Raw genomic sequence first — 16626 nt, 5'->3', positions numbered from 1 at the left:
GCATTCCATCCGGATTCTAAACAGATAGGAAGAACAAACAACCCATGGTCGACTTCGGAAACATGGGCAAGAAATCGGGTGATGATGTCAAAGGACGTGGCAAAGGACAACGCCTCTACCCGCCCCAGGATGACATCAGCACCCGAACTGCTCTTCTTTATAGGGGGATGGACCAAGTTGGGGTGACAGACCCATTTGTGGAATCCAATGTTGGAACCCAGGCGACCGGAGCAGCCCAGCAAAATCTGTTCGATACCTATCGCGCCACAAGAGCTGCGGCGGTAGCTGACCCGGTCTCCCTCTACCGGCAAGGTCGGTACATGCCTGCAGGAGCTGATTATTGCCCCATGCCAATCCCAGAATTCCTTCGCAGAGTGTCAGCGTACGCGCATGCTCAGCAGACGCGGGAAACTGTAGATTCTAAGAATCCAGGCACTTATCCGTCGTACGATGGTGCTCTCCAGCCGCCAAGGGCAAATATTCCTAACAACCTTCCTGGTATTAGAATGCAGGTATCTGGGGGTCATAGACACCCGAATATTGGACCTTTTCAACCTCATAGACCCACTCCTGTAGAACAACAGCGCTCCAATAATCCACAGAGCAACTCGGCAGTGGTCAGAGTGTGTCCACAGTGTAGGGAGGTTCCCCTCGGTTCCGGACCCATCGTGAACGATAAACCCACCTATCCTGTCTGTGAGAAGTGCCGCCAGGTCAATATCAGACAGCAAGTACTCCGAGGCATTGCAGCACAGGCTCTCATAGAGCTCAATCAGCGCGCCGTTGTCCAAGGCCCCGGGCACAACGACCAAGGAGATGACGTGAGAGGCCAATCTCGCAATGGACTCGGCTCCGTCCCCAAGACTCCTCAACAATTCCTCTGCCTACGATGCAAGAGACCAAATGTGCCTCTGGCCCCTGGCCGAAGACGTTGTACGGAGTGCATCTGCATTCTTATTGCCTTTGGCCCGGACGGCGACGAAGAGAATTTTAGTGCTTATGATAATCAACAGCCACAGAAGCAACAGGCAGCAGGACTGCGGTTGCAGCAACAGCCTCCATATGAGCTTTGGCACATGTGTGACGGTTGCTTCAAGAAGCCGGTTCCCCCCGGCGGAAGAAAATGCCCGGACTGTGTCGTCCGGCCTGCCTCAGACGACCGTACTGCGGATGTGTGCGTCATTTGCGAGCATAATCCCACTATCAAAGGTCAATCCTACTGCGACAAATGTGAAGTCGAGGGCACTCGCAATTTGTCGCAACCGTATTAAGCCATACCATGCAGTGAAATGCCTGTGCTAACTGTGCCGACAGGACTGCATAAAGTATGGACTATGCTGGGGCTGTCATATGGTTGATACTACCTCAAATGGCGCTGCATGTACAGGCAAGTCACTGCTCAGGGTAGGTTATTCAGGCTGAACGGAATGGAGGAGGATTTGTTGGCCTGGGAGAATCAGGCGAGATGCTTAGAGAACAGCAGCGTTAATGCGACCGAGCAGGATTTCTAACTTAAGACGGGTTCGAGCTGCTTTCTGTTGACTTAGTCTGAGCATGGGACAAGCTAGGTACCTGTACGTGAGGGTGGCTGGGGATAGTTGGGTGGCATGCGTGTTGTTGCCAGCATGGATAGATGCAAAGTGGTAGGTTATTGAAGTATTTGGAGCACACAATCACGACAACACGGCTCCTGGTTTATTAGAATGGGTTCGAGCTTTGTCAACAGACAGTCGGTGTTGGGATCCGACGCTCTCCATGGAAAGTTCCACTCTAGCAGGGGTCAAGGCATTCAACAGAAGTTAGACAAGTCATTTCAAAATGAGTGTTGTCCAAGTCCCAGTGCTAGGTTGTGTGGGAAATCGTACGTTGAAGCATATTTTGGCCAAATTTTTCTGAACGAACGGGTACGAGTTGACAAACATCGATCGCGAAGCTCGAATAGAACTTCCATGGAGAAACTGTATTGCTCTTCTTTTATCATGCTCAGAACCGCCACCGTCTTTGATTACATACGCTGCCGCCCCTTTTTGATCGAGGCAAGAAATGATGTACACCAATGCCACCCTTTACATTCCGTTCGCGCGTCTTCCACCACGTTTACTCCGATCAATATGACCCTGCAACACCTTGCGCGTCTGCACCAAACTCCTCTTGTTCTTGTGCTTGGCCTTGTTCAGCGTCATCAAGAAGTTCTTCTGGCGCGCCTTCTCCTTGTTCGTCGTGCTCTTGCCCTCAGCATCCTTCTTGGACCGGCGGATGGCCTGCGTCGACTTGTGCTCCTCGCGGCCTGGCTTGCCCTCCTTGGCCATAGCCACTCTCTCCTCCTTGGTAGTCTTGCGTAGCCTGGCCGGCGCCTCAATCTGCTCGGCAGTGAGACCATCGTCGGCGTGCCGGGCCAGAGCCTTCTCAATCTCCTTTTGACGCTTCGAGGAACGATTGCCCAACGTCTTGTTCAGGTTGGCTTCCATGCGCAACTCCTGGAGCTTCTGGAGGTCGGCAGGCGTGAGGATGGTGGTCGTAGCCAGCTTTTGTATCCTTTCGATCTCGGCGGCATTGTCCTCTTCGTCGTCCTCGGAGTCGGATCCGTCCTCTCCTGTCCTACGCTTCTTCGGTGCCGGCTCGTCATCTTCATCTTCTGAGTGACTGACGTTGATCCAACCACCCGAGTCATCGCTATCGTCAGAGTCGACTTCCCAGTCTTCAGACTTGTAGCCGTCTTCCTCCTCGTCTTCCTTATCGGAACCGTCCTCAGGAAGACCCTTGGCAGCACGCTTAAGCTTGCGCTGCTCCTCCTTCCACTTGGCCAGCAATTCAATGCCCTCAATACCTCCAACCTCCTCCTCTCCAAATCTCTTCGTCTTCATCTCGCCGCTCCTCAAACCCATGGACGCATCCTTGCCTCTGTCCTTCTTCATCAACATGTCCGCACCAACTTCTCTGTACAGTGACAAAAGACCCTTGGCAGCCATCATGGTTCCCTTGTCTTTGCTCTTTCGGTACTGGACAAGATCCTGCAGCAGCGTGTCGGTCATGGCTAGCGGCTGTCTTGCGCAGATCTCACGGATAGCGTTGAGGCCGGCGGCAGCAACTTCGGAGGCGGCGGCTTCTGACACAAACTCGTTGGCGATCTTCTGAATAAGAGGCTCAACCGCATCAGGGGGAACCAGGCTATGCGTTCCCTGGGCGAGCGAAGCCAGGTAAGAGGTAACAGACTCTTGACGAGGCGTGAGGAACTTGATGAACCACGAGTAGAGGCTGATGATGGTCAGCTTGTGGAGACCGACCAGTCGCGTCACCAGCTGTAAGACCAGAAGTTTGTTCTCGTGCGCCATCTTGGTCTTGGTGTTCTGCAAGTGCTTTGAGAAAACGTTCTCGGCGAAGCCTTGCGGGTCGTGCAGGAGATGGAACGCCGAGAAGTTAAGCGGGTGAGGCTTGGCCTTGCCGCGCTCCTGCTTGTGAATCTTGGCGACGGCCTTCTTGTAGGCGTTGGCCTGTTTCTTAGACTTCTTGTTGATGCCGATCTGATGTTTCATCTTCTGCAGGTCAATTGCCTCTTCGTCACTGCTGTCGTCCTCCAGCTCTTCCCGCTCCTTGTCTCCACCGAGGAAGAATCGCACAGCACCGATAACAACCTTCTCGTTGTCGGAAAGGGCGGCCTCCTTCATGACGTCTACGGTCTTCGCATCGGTCCAGATCTGACGCTTCCATAGCTCGCGCGTGAGCTTCACAGCCCAGATGGCCTTTGGCGAGGTGCGGTCGGCTGTGATGAGGTTGTAGAGAACGGTCTGGATCGTGCGGTTGAGGGGGTGATTCGTCGCCCTCGAATTCGCATTGCGCATCTCGGTAAGGATCTTCTGGAAGAGGAGCGTACGCAGCGTCTTGCTTGGCGATGAAACAAGAATCGGGAACAAGGTCGTCAGGAAGCTCGTCGAGTCGATCACCTCCTTCTTGCGCAAGAGCGCCAGACTTCCAACGATCTTCTCGCGCAGTTCGGGGTGCAGGACCTCATGGTGCTGCAGCAGGATCGCCTTCAGGTCGTCGGGGAACGCAACGGCGTGTTTTGGGTACAGGTCCACAGTGTGTGCGAGAAGATCGACGAGGTTATGGAAAGACTCGGTGTATTCTCTCGTCGCGGTCGTCGGCGAGACGAGGAAGACCTCGCGCTGACTCTCGTACTGTCCCCATTGCTGGAGGAAGTTCTCCTCGTAGGACTTAGGGTCGCGGCGGATTTTGTACTGCAGACTCGCACTGCGAAGGTTAGCAATTGACGTACACGGCAGGTTCAGACATTTCTTACAAGTCGACATCGACCTTCTCAAGGGCGGTGACCTTGCGCTTTCCCATGTTTGCTGTCTTCTTGGCTCGTGTCGGCGTGTATGGAGATGGCTAAGCGACGGCGGGGAGTTGCCCGTCAAAAAATCTCGAATGGAACTTTTTGCGTCTTATCGATATCTTATCGATAAGTTTATCGCTTTATCTAAGCACTTGTGGGTCTGACCGTGTGCTTTGACCGAGCCACACCGAGCTGCACTGTTGGGCGATCAGCGCAACGATGGACTTAACCTTAGTTTCCTTGGTTGCAGCCATAACGTTGTAACATTGTAAGAGGAGCCGGATTTTTTCTACTTTGCTCTGAATTTATTTGTTCTTTTGAGACAGTAAGACATTTGCTCCCAATGTCTAGTGTCAAGCTGATTTTGAGTGAGTTGAACAGACATCTAAAATAAAGCCATATGGCAATTTCACACAACGACCATCTCGATAATTGTAGAGGAGAAGCGCAGGAGAGATTTTGAGTCAAGATGCCCTCTCCCAGCGATAATCATATTGCGCGTGGGTGCGCTTAATAAGCTCAAGACCTTTGCCTAACATGGCCATCTTCTTTTCCACTTGGACCACAATATCAGGCGCTAAACGAACTCAGTTAACTTTTCATAACTGGAAATGTTGGCGAGACTCACCTTCTAAACATCCATGGAATGCTTCCTCTACATACATAGCTTCTACACTGCTCTCTGGCTTACCCTTTTCTTTCCGTTCTTTCTTAACTCGCTCCACGAACATCAACTGTTCCTGGACCAGGATGTCGATGGCAGCGACCACGAGCAACATATTCTCGGGCAATGTCTCCTCACTGGCTAAGCAAGGACTCATCCTTGGGTTGTCCATGTCCTTTGCCTTTGATGGTGCCGCGTATGAATCATAAAGTGGTTGTATGAACGACATTGGATCTGTCCTAGGAAAGCTCGCGGGGCGTGGCTTATCTTCTGGTCTGGGACGCAGATCGACCGGCGCGTAAAAGGTGATGGCGGCGCGAATGGCGAACTCCTTAGACGGTATCTGTTGACTCGCTGCCAGAACCAGATTGCCTCCCGCCGAGGCGCCCGAGGCCGTCATCAGTGTCGGATCCGCGCCAAACTCCTCTGCAGCATGCTGCCGAAGCCACGCAAGCGCTGCGTCAACGTCATCGATCGCAGCCGGGAAAGGATGTACAGGCGCGAAGCGGTAGCTCAGGCTGACGACAACCGCCCCTGTTTCTGCTGCGACGAGTGAGCAGAATGTAGCGCTTGCCTCCGGCATCCCTCCCACGAAGCCGCCCGCATGGCAGTCAACATGCAAGGGTCGCAGGCCCGTTCGACCGGTCCCTATACCGGGTTCCCAGAATAGAAGCGCACGGAGGCTGCGTCCAGGGTTAACAGGTATGTGAATAACAGTAAGGGGGGCGTCGGAAGAGGTTTGGAACCAAGACGAGGGAGTTTGTCAGGAAGACTATAGGTTGTAGGGCGAGGAGACGCCAGCGAAGGGACCAAGGGAGGTGGCGGCCGAAGAAGAGGGCGTCGAGGGTTGGCCCAACGAGGGCAAAAACAATGTCTTTGATTGTACGAAGCATGCTGATGACGAGGTAGTCATTCCGCTCCTATGCACTCGTGAGTCGTGAAACAGGCCGTCAGGCTCGCTCTATGGGATGAAGGTGTGGGACAGGTTCACGAGTACATTGTATGGAGCTACTGGAGTCACAAAACGTCACTTAATATATCGCACAAAATTGATCATTACGCTGCCAGTGGGCCGCGGAGTGTAAGGCGGCCCAACGTGAGACCGATCAGCTTAAAGTCAGCCGGCGGATGTCTTTAGGGATGACCCAGCCTCAGTAAACCATCGCCCTACCTACCTCCATATTCTTTACCCCTCAATCGCTGGCACGCAGGTAACGCGATCGAAGCGGGTCATCGCTGCACGTTTCGAAACATTTTCTGGGGAACGCTGGGCATGGACATGGGAGGGGGAACCGCTGTGTGGGTAACAGCGGAACAGAGTTCGGATGATGGGAAAAGATCGCAATCTCAGGCCCAGCGTCGTGGAACATCCGTCCGGCGAGGCATCCGGGACGGGGATGGAATCACGCAATCTGCGGGCGACTTAACGACTTGAGGCTTATTAGCCTTGGCTGAACGAAGAGGTAGGACATTCGGTTTAGGGTGTCTCCAAACGTTAAGTCGATATGAGATTTACTCGTGACAGTGGAAGGGGATCTTATTTATTGGGTTTTTTTCACCAAGACTCTTGACGCAACAAAGGGCTTGGTAGAAACCATGTGAGGACAGCATGAGACATGACAGCCGCGACTTTCGAACACTTCAGCCACGCCCTTGAATCGTCTGTTTCGTCTCAGCTGCTGGGCGTAAGGTTCCAGTTATCTACAGCGTTCTGCAAACACACTAACACAACTTCTTTCGAGCGGTAACCGGGTCCTGGGTTGCGCCAGTAAATGGCCTACTGAATGACAAGCGCATGATCCAGTCCGACGTCGAGCGTCAATATTGGTTCGAGCCAGTTCAAAGAGCGTCGACGAAATTAGTCTTAATTATTACATCTGAATGTGAATATCATAAACAGCGACAGACTAAATCCAGTCGTGTCTCCCATCAAGTCGGTCATGAACATTTTCCTTCGTGAATACGCGTACCCCAAACCACCAGGTCCGTTTCATCCCGTCTGCTTCTCAAGACAGCTGCTTTAGGGAGGCGAAGAGATGGAAATGCGAGGCCAGCGGAGTGAATGATCAAGTCCATTGAATTCATAGTCGAAGGGAGCTCATGATGATCCGAGGAAGCGAGGACTATTGTCCTTCCCATCCAATCTCTTCCGGCTTCACCATTGCCTCGTTCCCTCCCTCACCTAGCAGTGAGCCTCGAAAAGAAGATGAACGGCCTTTCTCATCCTTTTAACCCTTCCACCCCCACGTCTAGCAAGACGCTTACAAGTCTGTATGAACGTTAGCATGCCTTTTCCGCCAAAGTGGTGATGGCTTTCGAGACTTACCCTCGCAGTAGTCGACGGTGGTGGTGACGGTGACGGTGGGACGGGGAGCAGTGCTGGTGACAGCGGTGATGCCCCAGCAAGAGCAGGCAGAGGAGTACTCCGCAGCGTCGTCGCAGGAGGAGGCGTAGGCCGGGATGGCGGTGGGGAGCTCGGTGACCTGGCGGTTGGCGATCTGGCCGTCGCGGCGGAGGCGGGCAGGGGCAGCAGTGACGGTGATGGTGACGGTGCTAAGAGGGTTTGTTAGTTATAATCCCCAGCGTTGTTTCATTGTCCACCGAAGAAAAAGGGGGACGGAAGGGGTTGGCATACGTAGGGGAGGGGGTGACGGTGGCCTGGAGGAAGGACGAGCAGTCGGCCTTGCGGGAGGTGATGGGCAGGAGACCGTCGCGGGTACCGGTGACCTGACGGTTGCAGTTGTTGCCGGAGCACGCGCGCTTCTCCAGGACGGAGCCGAGAGCGAAGCTGACGAGGGAGAGGATGACGGCGGCCTTCATTTTGACGGTTTGGGTGAAGGGTCTTGCTGGGAGACGATCGACTGAGGTCCTAAGAGATGGATGGGGTTGATTGGAGGGATCTGGTAGGAAGTCGGTGGATGAGAGGAAAGGGGAAAAGGAGGGAGAGAAACGGTTACATGGAGGCGAAGGCACCGTGATATATAACCGCAAGATCTGGGATGGAACTAGACATGATGGATGGGGGGGACTGGGGGAGCGGGTAGACAGGCCATGCTCGCAGATGGACTAACACGGCGAGGGACGCAAGTTTGGTTCGGCTCGCAGCAGGACAATACGAACCGCAGCAACCAGAGGAGAGAGCGTAGCGGAGTTCACCCGCCCTTCTGGGCAACGCTCAAAAGAGGCGATGACAAGGCGGGTCATCGACCGGGCCTTGGGACAAACAGACAGGGGGTCAGGCAAAGGCAAAAAAGGCAGCATCGCGGGCGAAAACCCCATATTGAAGCCAGGCTCCCCGGCACGGTAACACCCTGTTCCTGAGAATCAGACAGGACCAGGGGGTGAAAGAGAGGAGGGCGGAAAGCGAGGACCGACTGCAGTGGTTCCAACCCATTCAGCCCATCCTTTTGCCTGGCGTACAATTCCCACCTATCAGCAGGCAGAGCGTCCGCATGAGGCAGGTTGGGAGAGTGTGTGGGCTGAAGGTGAACACCAGGAACGTGAACATGCGCATCGCAGGCGTAGCGTATCCGTAGGAAGGGTTGGCCCGCGGGTAGAGGTACCATTTGCCTCACGACTCGGGCCAAGGGTAACCTGTCATGGCAGGCACTCAGTCGAGAAACGCGTGCGCCCCTCTGTGGTTCTTGACCCTTGGCTGCTAGCGTCTAGGTAAACCATGAATTGATTTCCCACCCCCCTCGCCAACGCTATCTCGGCGGGGGTTCGTCCAATCCGGCCTAGCCTTCTGCTGGATACCGGGGATTCCTGAGAGACCCCAACCGAAAGAATGATGCTGTTTCTTCGCCGAGACAAAGGCGAGAGGCATTCTGGTTTGACGAAGTTTGGGCCGGAAGCAAGGGAGGTGCTTGAAGAGTGACTTGGGGCAAACAGCCTCCTATTATTGCTGGGTACAAGCCGGAGCCTATTGGAAGCTGTGCAACGCGCCGCCCAGCTCATCATGGCGTTTCTTTTTGTGGCATTTGTTCGTGCATGGAAATGCGATGTGGCTTTGTCTCAAGCTATTCTGGTGCTCCCGAGGAATTGAAGGCGTTCTCAGCTGTGTTCTCGATCGGAGGATGCGGAACGGTCAGGGTGCGGAAGCGATTGGTAGCGCTGCGCCGAGGCGTAACGGCACGGAAATGCCATCCCGCTGATGCTGATGCTCAAGCTTGAACGTGGGCTCTGGGTAAACACAACGCACACGATGACAGCGCAAGGGTTGAGCTATGCTTGGCCTGCAAGGATCGAAGGACGTATGCAACAAGAACGGTGAAGAGGAGGAGGGGAAGCCGACCAAAATCTTGGGACTGACGGAACAAACACGCGATTGAAAGCGGTCCTTCACCAACCCCCAGCACCATCTATCTCCAAAGACCCAAAGCAGGCATACGTAGTGCGGCCGGAGATGAAGTGTAGATCTGGGATCCCGTACCTCGCCTCGCCTCTCCCGGGTGTGGCAGGACGAGATTGAGGGGAACCACGGCCAAGGAGACAGCGCTCTGGTCACTGAACAGACGGCTGCCGGCAACTCGCTGCGCCGTGTCTTGAATGCGGGACAGCCTCACACACTCCCCTCCTTTCCAAATTCATCCGTCACGGCGTCGCGCTCGTGGTATTTACACCGAGACGCGGGCGCGGGGGAAAAGCGAGCCTGCGTAAGAGAAGAAGGAGAGGCGGCGGAAAGAAAAGGTACGACAATGCAGGCAAGGACATGGAAGTTGCAGGGACCAAATAGCTGTTGTTCTGTGACGACTCGAACATAGGAATAAGGAACAGGTTGGATGTGAGGGGCGCTCCGGCACCCAGTGGGGAGGAGAGAAGGTAGCACAAAAACAAAAACGATCAGAAGAAAAGCCTGAATTGGATAGGGATCGCTAGCTGGAGGGGAACTGCCAATTGGAATGCGTCGTCCAAGGGCCGCGCCGCCCACCTGCATAGGCGATGATGTTGTCGGTGATGATCCGATACGACCCTCGGTCGTGAACTCGCTTTGTCCCTGCTCATTGATTGATTCATTCTTTGACTGATTCGACGCTCATGGATAATACTCAAGTTGCGTATGTATTCTTTTGTTCTTGTTCAAGTGTCTCATAGTCTGAGCACATCGGAAAATTGTTTAGACTCTTGCAATGATGGGAGAGGGCTCCCATCATCTAAACCCTCACCCTGGCCAACTCTTGCTCAACCGTCTGGCCCGGGCGCCGCACGGAACAAAACTCTGACAGCAACTGGAGCCTGCCGGGGTACATTTATTGTTAATTTAAGCGACAGCCTAGATCTAATCTGCCCACAAGCCAACCTGACAGGTCCCTCCCCCAATGCTCCCCGATGGCCGGAGGGGCCGGGGGTACAGGGAGTTCCATGGATCTTTATGCTCATACCACCTACTATAGTATGTAAACTCTGGTGCTTCAGTGGCTAGGCCGGCGCTGAGAGAGAGCTATTGAAGCATCAGCGTCGCAAGCCGAGACCCATTGGGGACATACCCATGATACGAACACCCTCCAAATTGCCCCAGGCTGCGGTGCTACCTGTCCGGCCCAGAATAAAGGTTGGCAGGTCTTGCAGTGTAACCCTCACCATACGCCTTGGTTACCTCGTCCCCTAAGAGCGCAGATTATAGCACCATCGTATCGCCCGGGGGTTTGGGTTCGACTTAAGCAGACCATGTTATGACACAAGGCTTGTGCCCATCGCGCGCCTTTCCCGTGCCGGCGATGGAGACGGACTCGCTATCAGCGGACAATAGTCCAAGGAATCCCAACGGTCGACGCCTCAGGAATGCGGCGCCCGATTTCCATCGGCGGTGGCCGTTCCGGAAGGTCAAAAACGACTGCCAGGGCCGCTAATTCCCATCGATCTGCTTATCGGCCAGGCCCTCTCTCTCTCTTTCTCGCTGCTAAGACATGCGGGATGGCCCACTCGACCCGACCAGGGGAAGCCCCTCTCCCGGGATGATGCGCCACGCCCAATGCCAGGAGCCGCTTCGCCGAAAGAGGCAGCTCGAGATTGGGGCATGGCCAATGAGTGGTGGTTGGATCTTTTGTTGGACTAAGCTCAATTTCCACCGACCGGATTTGGGGGGCATCGAAAATCTTTCTTTGCAAGGAAGGGCAATTGTTCGTCAATTCACCTTCCTCCTGCGTTGCACGTGGCTGTCAACCGTCACGGCATATCAGTGTTGACCTCATTTTATATCCAAGACAATGACGCTTCCTCTATGCTCGGGCTGATGGCTTCGAAAGTTGGAATATCGATCCTCTGATCGCTGACCCTCGTCCTCCCCCGAGCCTGCCGAGCTCCCACGGCGCGTCTCGACAACACGTTTATCCACCTTGCCCTTTCCCCGGCCAACTCTCTCCATCAATAAGGCTAGTCCCTATCGGCGCATCACCCCCGTTTACAACCTTAGAGCAGAAACCCGCAGGTCCCCATCTCCGGTCGCCCGCCGAGCCAAAATTGACTCTTGCCAGCGTCAAAAGCCTTGTAAAGTAGGGCACGTGGAGGGCCAGGGAGCGCTTCCTCTTAGGGGGCCCTCGGTGAAGGCGACTTACAAAAGGTAGAAGCGTCACTTGGCGACGGAGGCACGTTGTTGCTATCGTGAACCTTAGCGCTCTGTTAACCTTGATCCCTGTTTCGCAAGGCCCACACAGAATCTTGGAAAGCTACTGAGGCGGGAATGCTTTGACAGTCGTTCAAAAGCTCTGCGAAGCGATTCTAGAATTCTGCTATCTCTACTCTTAACTGCCTCTTTCTCGCATTTCCTGTAGATCTTCTTCGTCAGGTCCAAAGAATATTATCCGCCGGTGTTATCTTGGCAAACAGCAACCGAGATATTGTATGCCATTCCCATCCACTCTTGAATGGTCAAATTCTTTGCCGTAAGCCAACTTGTCCCGGACTTTTACAGGATCAATTCCCGAGTGACGGTGCCGTGATACGATATTTGACTCAACCGAAGCGCATCGCTTATACAGTCTGCCGAAATGTCTAACCAGCACTTCTCAAGTCAAACGTCTCTGGAAGGCCGAACCAACTCTAGCTAACCACTGTGTTTCGCCCGCTATTCGTCTTCTATGGTTAGCGATCGTACGACTTGCACAAGACGCATCACTCTCCCCTCACCAACCAGACCATTTTACCCGGCCGGCCATATCTCTTCCCAAGCTTTCCCCCTCACTGACGTCCTTGGGGTGTATACCCGGGCAACAAATCTCCGCGAAGTAATCCCGCCCAGTTCTGCCACCGCAAACCCCAGTTGCCCTTGCCTTGCATTTCTCTCCCACCGCCTTTCCCCAGCCTCAGACCATAGAGTATGCGCCTCCCCCGCACTCGGCCAACAGGACGACCCGGGACCGCACGCGCGCTACGCTCCTTCGAGCCCGCATCTCGTCAACGAAGCTGATCGAGCCGGATCTGATTGACGGAGCAGTCTGTCCCGAGCGAGGCGCGCTCCAAAGCCCTCAGGCCCTCGTTGATGCGCTGTGCGAGTTCCCGAGGAGCCAGCAGGCTTTGATCTGCGGAAGAACTGCCCCCCCCTCCTTCTCCTCGTTTCCACGCCCGTTTCCCCACAGATGGGCTCGTGGTTCGTGAGGGGCAACTTGGGTAGGATTGTTTCTCCCGACGGATGGGAACCATGTAGCGCGGTCGCTTCGATCGACAGAGTGATGCGAGCGGATAAATGGCCCATCGTCAGCCAAGATTACCGTTTGCCAGGCACGAACTCATTCCAGCCGGCTCCCAGGCCGTTTGTTGAGATGAACCATCCGCAACGGAATGGCTCCCTCGAGCCGATGTTCCTGTCCTTGTTCGCCACGACGCCGCTCATGCGTCAGTGAGCCTGGACCTCTGCTCTCGTGAGACCCGGGTCCAACTTCGATTGGTTGCCCTTCTGAATTTGGTTGTGTGAATGCGAGTGAAGAATGATGGCAGTGGAGAGCTACAGGCAACCTTGGCCAAGACAGTTTATTGCACCCGACCTTTCTGCCTCTCGACTGCCGCTGACCTCCGCTCTCGCGAGGAAGTCCACCGAGATAACCTGAGAGCATGGCTAAAAGGGGAGGAGCAACAGCTTGCATTTACCCCATACCCCGCAAGTTAGAAGCGGACACCCAGACGGAAGAATCAAATAGCTTCTCTCAATGTTCGGGCCTGCAATTGTCCATCCTTTTGAGATTTTAGGATATTGGAGAACACCTCAGTCGTCTCCTAGTCACGGGATGATTCAGATCCTTTGGTCAAGCCTAGACAATGCTCCCAACGTTATAGAAGTCGTTGCCTCTCCCTCCCCTTCCATTATCGTGAACAAGATTCATCGCCTCACTCACAAGTTGAGCCCACCCATGCATGCGGTCATGAGGCACAACCGCGGTGAACACGTTATGGCACGATTCTCGAAAATGAAGAGGTAAAAAAAGGTATCATGTATCATAGCCGTACCTAGCAAAACCCATAAAGGCAAACGCCAGAACCTATGCCCGGCTCTCGGCTTTTTTCGCAGCGAGGAGCACATCGGCCAGTTCCCAAAGCCCCACGCCCGCCGGTAGAGTAACGCCTTGTGCATTTATCGTGTATACCAGCCAGCCTGCGCGACGTCCAGCCATCTTTCGGCCGACCCAACTTTTCCATCTAGTTGGTCATCCACTCCTGAGGCTCTTTGCGAGGAAACGAGAACCGCTATTCTCGACCTTCGCATCCTGGAAAAATGTGTGACGTCTGCCTCGACGACACCATGGCCGTGGGGATCCTTCCCGACTCCGGCTGTTGTAATACAGAGCGTCTTCAGAAGTCTTTCTCCAACCTCGCCGGCCTCAATCTTCGCGGTTCAGGTCAACGCTGTTCCGCCACCCGTGACTGGGCAGGCCTGCTCCCTTCCAAACCTTTGCGACTTTAGCAAAGTCTAGTGAAACCCTTCCATAACTTTGGTCGAGTAGCAAGCGTCCCCTTCAACTCTGATTGTGCCCAAGATGATTCAGCAGAGAGACAGTTCAGGATGATAGTCCCTCCTTCCCGACCGACGTTTGACCCGTCGCCCGATCCGAAGGACCATAATGTCCTATCACCTCCGTGTCTTCGCTCACGACGCTCAACCCACCAGCAGCCGAGCTGTCGCTTCTTCCTCTGCCACTACCGCCCTCACTACTCCTTCGACGCTGGTGCACGGCCGGCGGTCGACTCATACTCGAAAGGTTACTCGCCGACCGACGGCGTGCCTCAGCCACGGCATCAGGAACAGGCGTAGCTGCCAGCTCCGGGACATATGGTGTTGAGTCGAGCTCCTGAAACGGTGTCCTGGTGCCTCCGCTCCCGTGATCGCTGCTTGCCTCGCTGGCATTGCTCCAGTGGCGTAGGTGTGCGTAGGTACCCTGAGAATCTGTGCTCCCACGATGCAGTCCGATCCACGCGCTCGACCCCTGACTGGTGCGTTGGCTGCGGTCTGGCACATCAAAGTAGCCTCCAGTGTAGGCCGAGTCGTAGCTGGCATGCCGGTCTGAGCCTGAGCCCTGAGGGACTGCCTGGTATTCGCCGACGGAACCTGGCGTGCCCCGGCACGATGGCATAAAGTCGGTAGTTGTATCGGAGTCGTGCCTCCGGTGTGATGGTCGGGGAGACATCATCAGCGGGTCTACACTCATATCCTCCACCTCGGATGGCGTAGGCTTAAACTGGTACATGGACGGCCGCGATTTTGCGCCGGAGGATGTTCCGTTGTTGCTAGTTTCTACTGCCTGGACAACCTTATTGAGGTGACGGATGATGATCCAAGCTGCGACCAGGACGATGACGAGCAAGCCCACACCGCCAGACACGATTCCAGCGATCTGACCTGTCGTCAAGCCATCGTTTCCATTGTCGTTTCCTGATGTTGGCTGCTCCTTTGGCACTGTACTTGGGTAGTATTTGAAGACCACTTGATCTGGGTCGCTCATGTCCATAGTCGCTAGGGCTGTGGGGGCCGTCGTAGGTCTCGAGGGCGTGAGGACTGTCGTCGCAGTCACTGTTGTGGTTATGACTTGTGTGACATCGTTTGTTGTCGTCATCGTCGTAGTAACTGTGTATGTTGACGGGTCTGTCGAGTAACAGGCGCTCACTGCACATCCGAGACCATTGCGACAGCAGCCATAGCTTAAGCTGGCAGGGCATAAGTAGTAGCTTGCCGGGCACGACTGCGAGTATGCAACACCGGACGCCGCGACGCAGTTTCCACCTCGTTCGCACATGTACCCTTCCGGACAGCAGCCACCTGCGCCAGCAAAGTTAGCGACTACAAAAACCCGAGACGAAGCTGTATCCAGTTGACTCACCTCCCATTACTGCATCACACGCATAGTACCCGACCTTTCCCGCGCAAGTCTGCGGTGCGCTTGTCGTTGCATAACACGAATCTGTGGCACAAGCATAGCCTGACTGGCAACACCCTCCGTTCAGGCTCGATGCGCAAGCAGAATATCCCGTCGCACAGGTCGTGTCCCTCGGGTTCAAGCCTTGGAAAACCGTGACGTGCGCCTTTTCCAGTCGGTGTACCCCGTCTCGTCTCTTAAATTCCGCCCCGCTTGCTTTTCCCACAAGCCAGTCTAGCCCAAGGTAGAGTGCGCAAAGCGAGCAAGAAGCCAGCCCTTTCATTGTAGCGACGATCGACTGGATTGGCACGAGTGTCGCGCAGGATTACGAGATCTGCCGATCATCCAAGGGCCTCCGGATCAGCGAGCCGCACGATCGCCGAGTGATGAGGGCGAATTGCGTACAAGACAGTTGTAGAGTGGTGGTTTTGCAGATGAGTAGCGATATAATGAGCGTGTGAAACTCGGGGTTTTCTCACATCGACGCCGTTCCAGGGGACATCTGGGATGAAGATGGCTAGTTACGCTGGTGCCTTGAGGTGGGAGGAGGATCGAGATGGCCCAACTGCATGTATGTCTGGGAGGGCTGAGCGGGTGCACAGCACAGCAGCACCACCCACAGTCACACCCCACGAAGTCAGATTTGGCGACGGAGGGGCACAGCAATAGGGCTGAGATGCGAGGATCAAGAACGGATGACGGACATTGACTCGTGTTACCATATGTGAAGCATATATCGCGTAGTGTCGACCAAAGAGCGCAAGACCATGCTCAAGGTTGTGTCTCTTGTCTTCGTCCCTTCACGTATGATCGACCCGACAGTGGCTGGTTGCAGATGGGGATGGGAGAGAGGAGGGCGATCATGGACCGTTTGGGAGGGGAATGGACGGATCCCTAGTGTGCGAGTGCGGCCATGTGTGACGGGAGGGACATGCCTCGCATTTGGCCCATGGGTGCATCTTTGGGCCGATGGGATTTGTGAAGTGGCTTTCTATCTGACTGTCAGCGCTCAGCGGGGTAACTTTTCCACATTGGGGCGAATGAGCGATGAGGCTCTGCCAATGAGATGACAGCAAGCAAGGAACAACAGCCCCCGGGAGAGCCACGATGGCATTATGGAAGTCCAGCAGGATGGAGGGATTCTGAGATACCGGGCTGGATTTCGATGCTCTCGATCGCCGTGGCTGCTGGGTGCGCCGGGCACCACGGGGTGTCATAGTCGAGGAGCGAATCATGGCGGAGCAGGTGACGAGTCGGAAAGGCAATGGATGCAGTGATGCGGCACGGCG

The 16626-nt window shown here is 54.9% G+C and overlaps 4 protein-coding genes across 4 annotated transcripts; all 4 read right to left on the bottom strand.

Moving 5' to 3' along the window:
* Positions 1 to 2066: 2066 nt before the first annotated feature.
* Positions 2067 to 4344, bottom strand: ColSpa_04654 (protein SDA1; the record flags this gene model as incomplete). The annotated part of the gene is made up of 2 exons (XM_049270866.1): positions 2067 to 4248; positions 4298 to 4344. 2 exons carry the CDS (start codon positions 4342 to 4344, stop codon positions 2067 to 2069), a joined length of 2229 nt encoding a protein of 742 aa, XP_049126823.1.
* Positions 4345 to 4797: 453 nt separating this feature from the next.
* Positions 4798 to 5580, bottom strand: ColSpa_04653 (lipase 2; the record flags this gene model as incomplete). Its single annotated transcript, XM_049270865.1, has 2 exons — positions 4798 to 4910; positions 5025 to 5580. 2 exons carry the CDS (start codon positions 5578 to 5580, stop codon positions 4798 to 4800), a joined length of 669 nt encoding a protein of 222 aa, XP_049126822.1.
* A 1678-nt stretch (positions 5581 to 7258) lies between these two features.
* On the bottom strand, positions 7259 to 7817 carry ColSpa_04652 (uncharacterized protein; the record flags this gene model as incomplete). Its single annotated transcript, XM_049270864.1, has 3 exons — positions 7259 to 7266; positions 7324 to 7550; positions 7633 to 7817. The coding sequence occupies 3 exons, from the start codon at positions 7815 to 7817 to the stop codon at positions 7259 to 7261; spliced, it is 420 nt and encodes a 139-aa protein (XP_049126821.1).
* A 6167-nt stretch (positions 7818 to 13984) lies between these two features.
* On the bottom strand, positions 13985 to 14557 carry ColSpa_04651 (uncharacterized protein; the record flags this gene model as incomplete). Its single annotated transcript, XM_049270863.1, has 1 exon — positions 13985 to 14557. One exon carries the CDS (start codon positions 14555 to 14557, stop codon positions 13985 to 13987), a length of 573 nt encoding a protein of 190 aa, XP_049126820.1.
* Positions 14558 to 16626: the final 2069 nt, after the last annotated feature.

The sequence above is a fragment of the Colletotrichum spaethianum genome, assembly GCF_022836535.1.
Source record: "Colletotrichum spaethianum MAFF 239500 DNA, contig10, whole genome shotgun sequence".
NCBI classification, from domain to species: domain Eukaryota; kingdom Fungi; phylum Ascomycota; class Sordariomycetes; order Glomerellales; family Glomerellaceae; genus Colletotrichum; species Colletotrichum spaethianum.
Note: the sequence above shows the minus strand (reverse complement) of the source record. Positions and strands in the feature narration are given on the sequence as shown.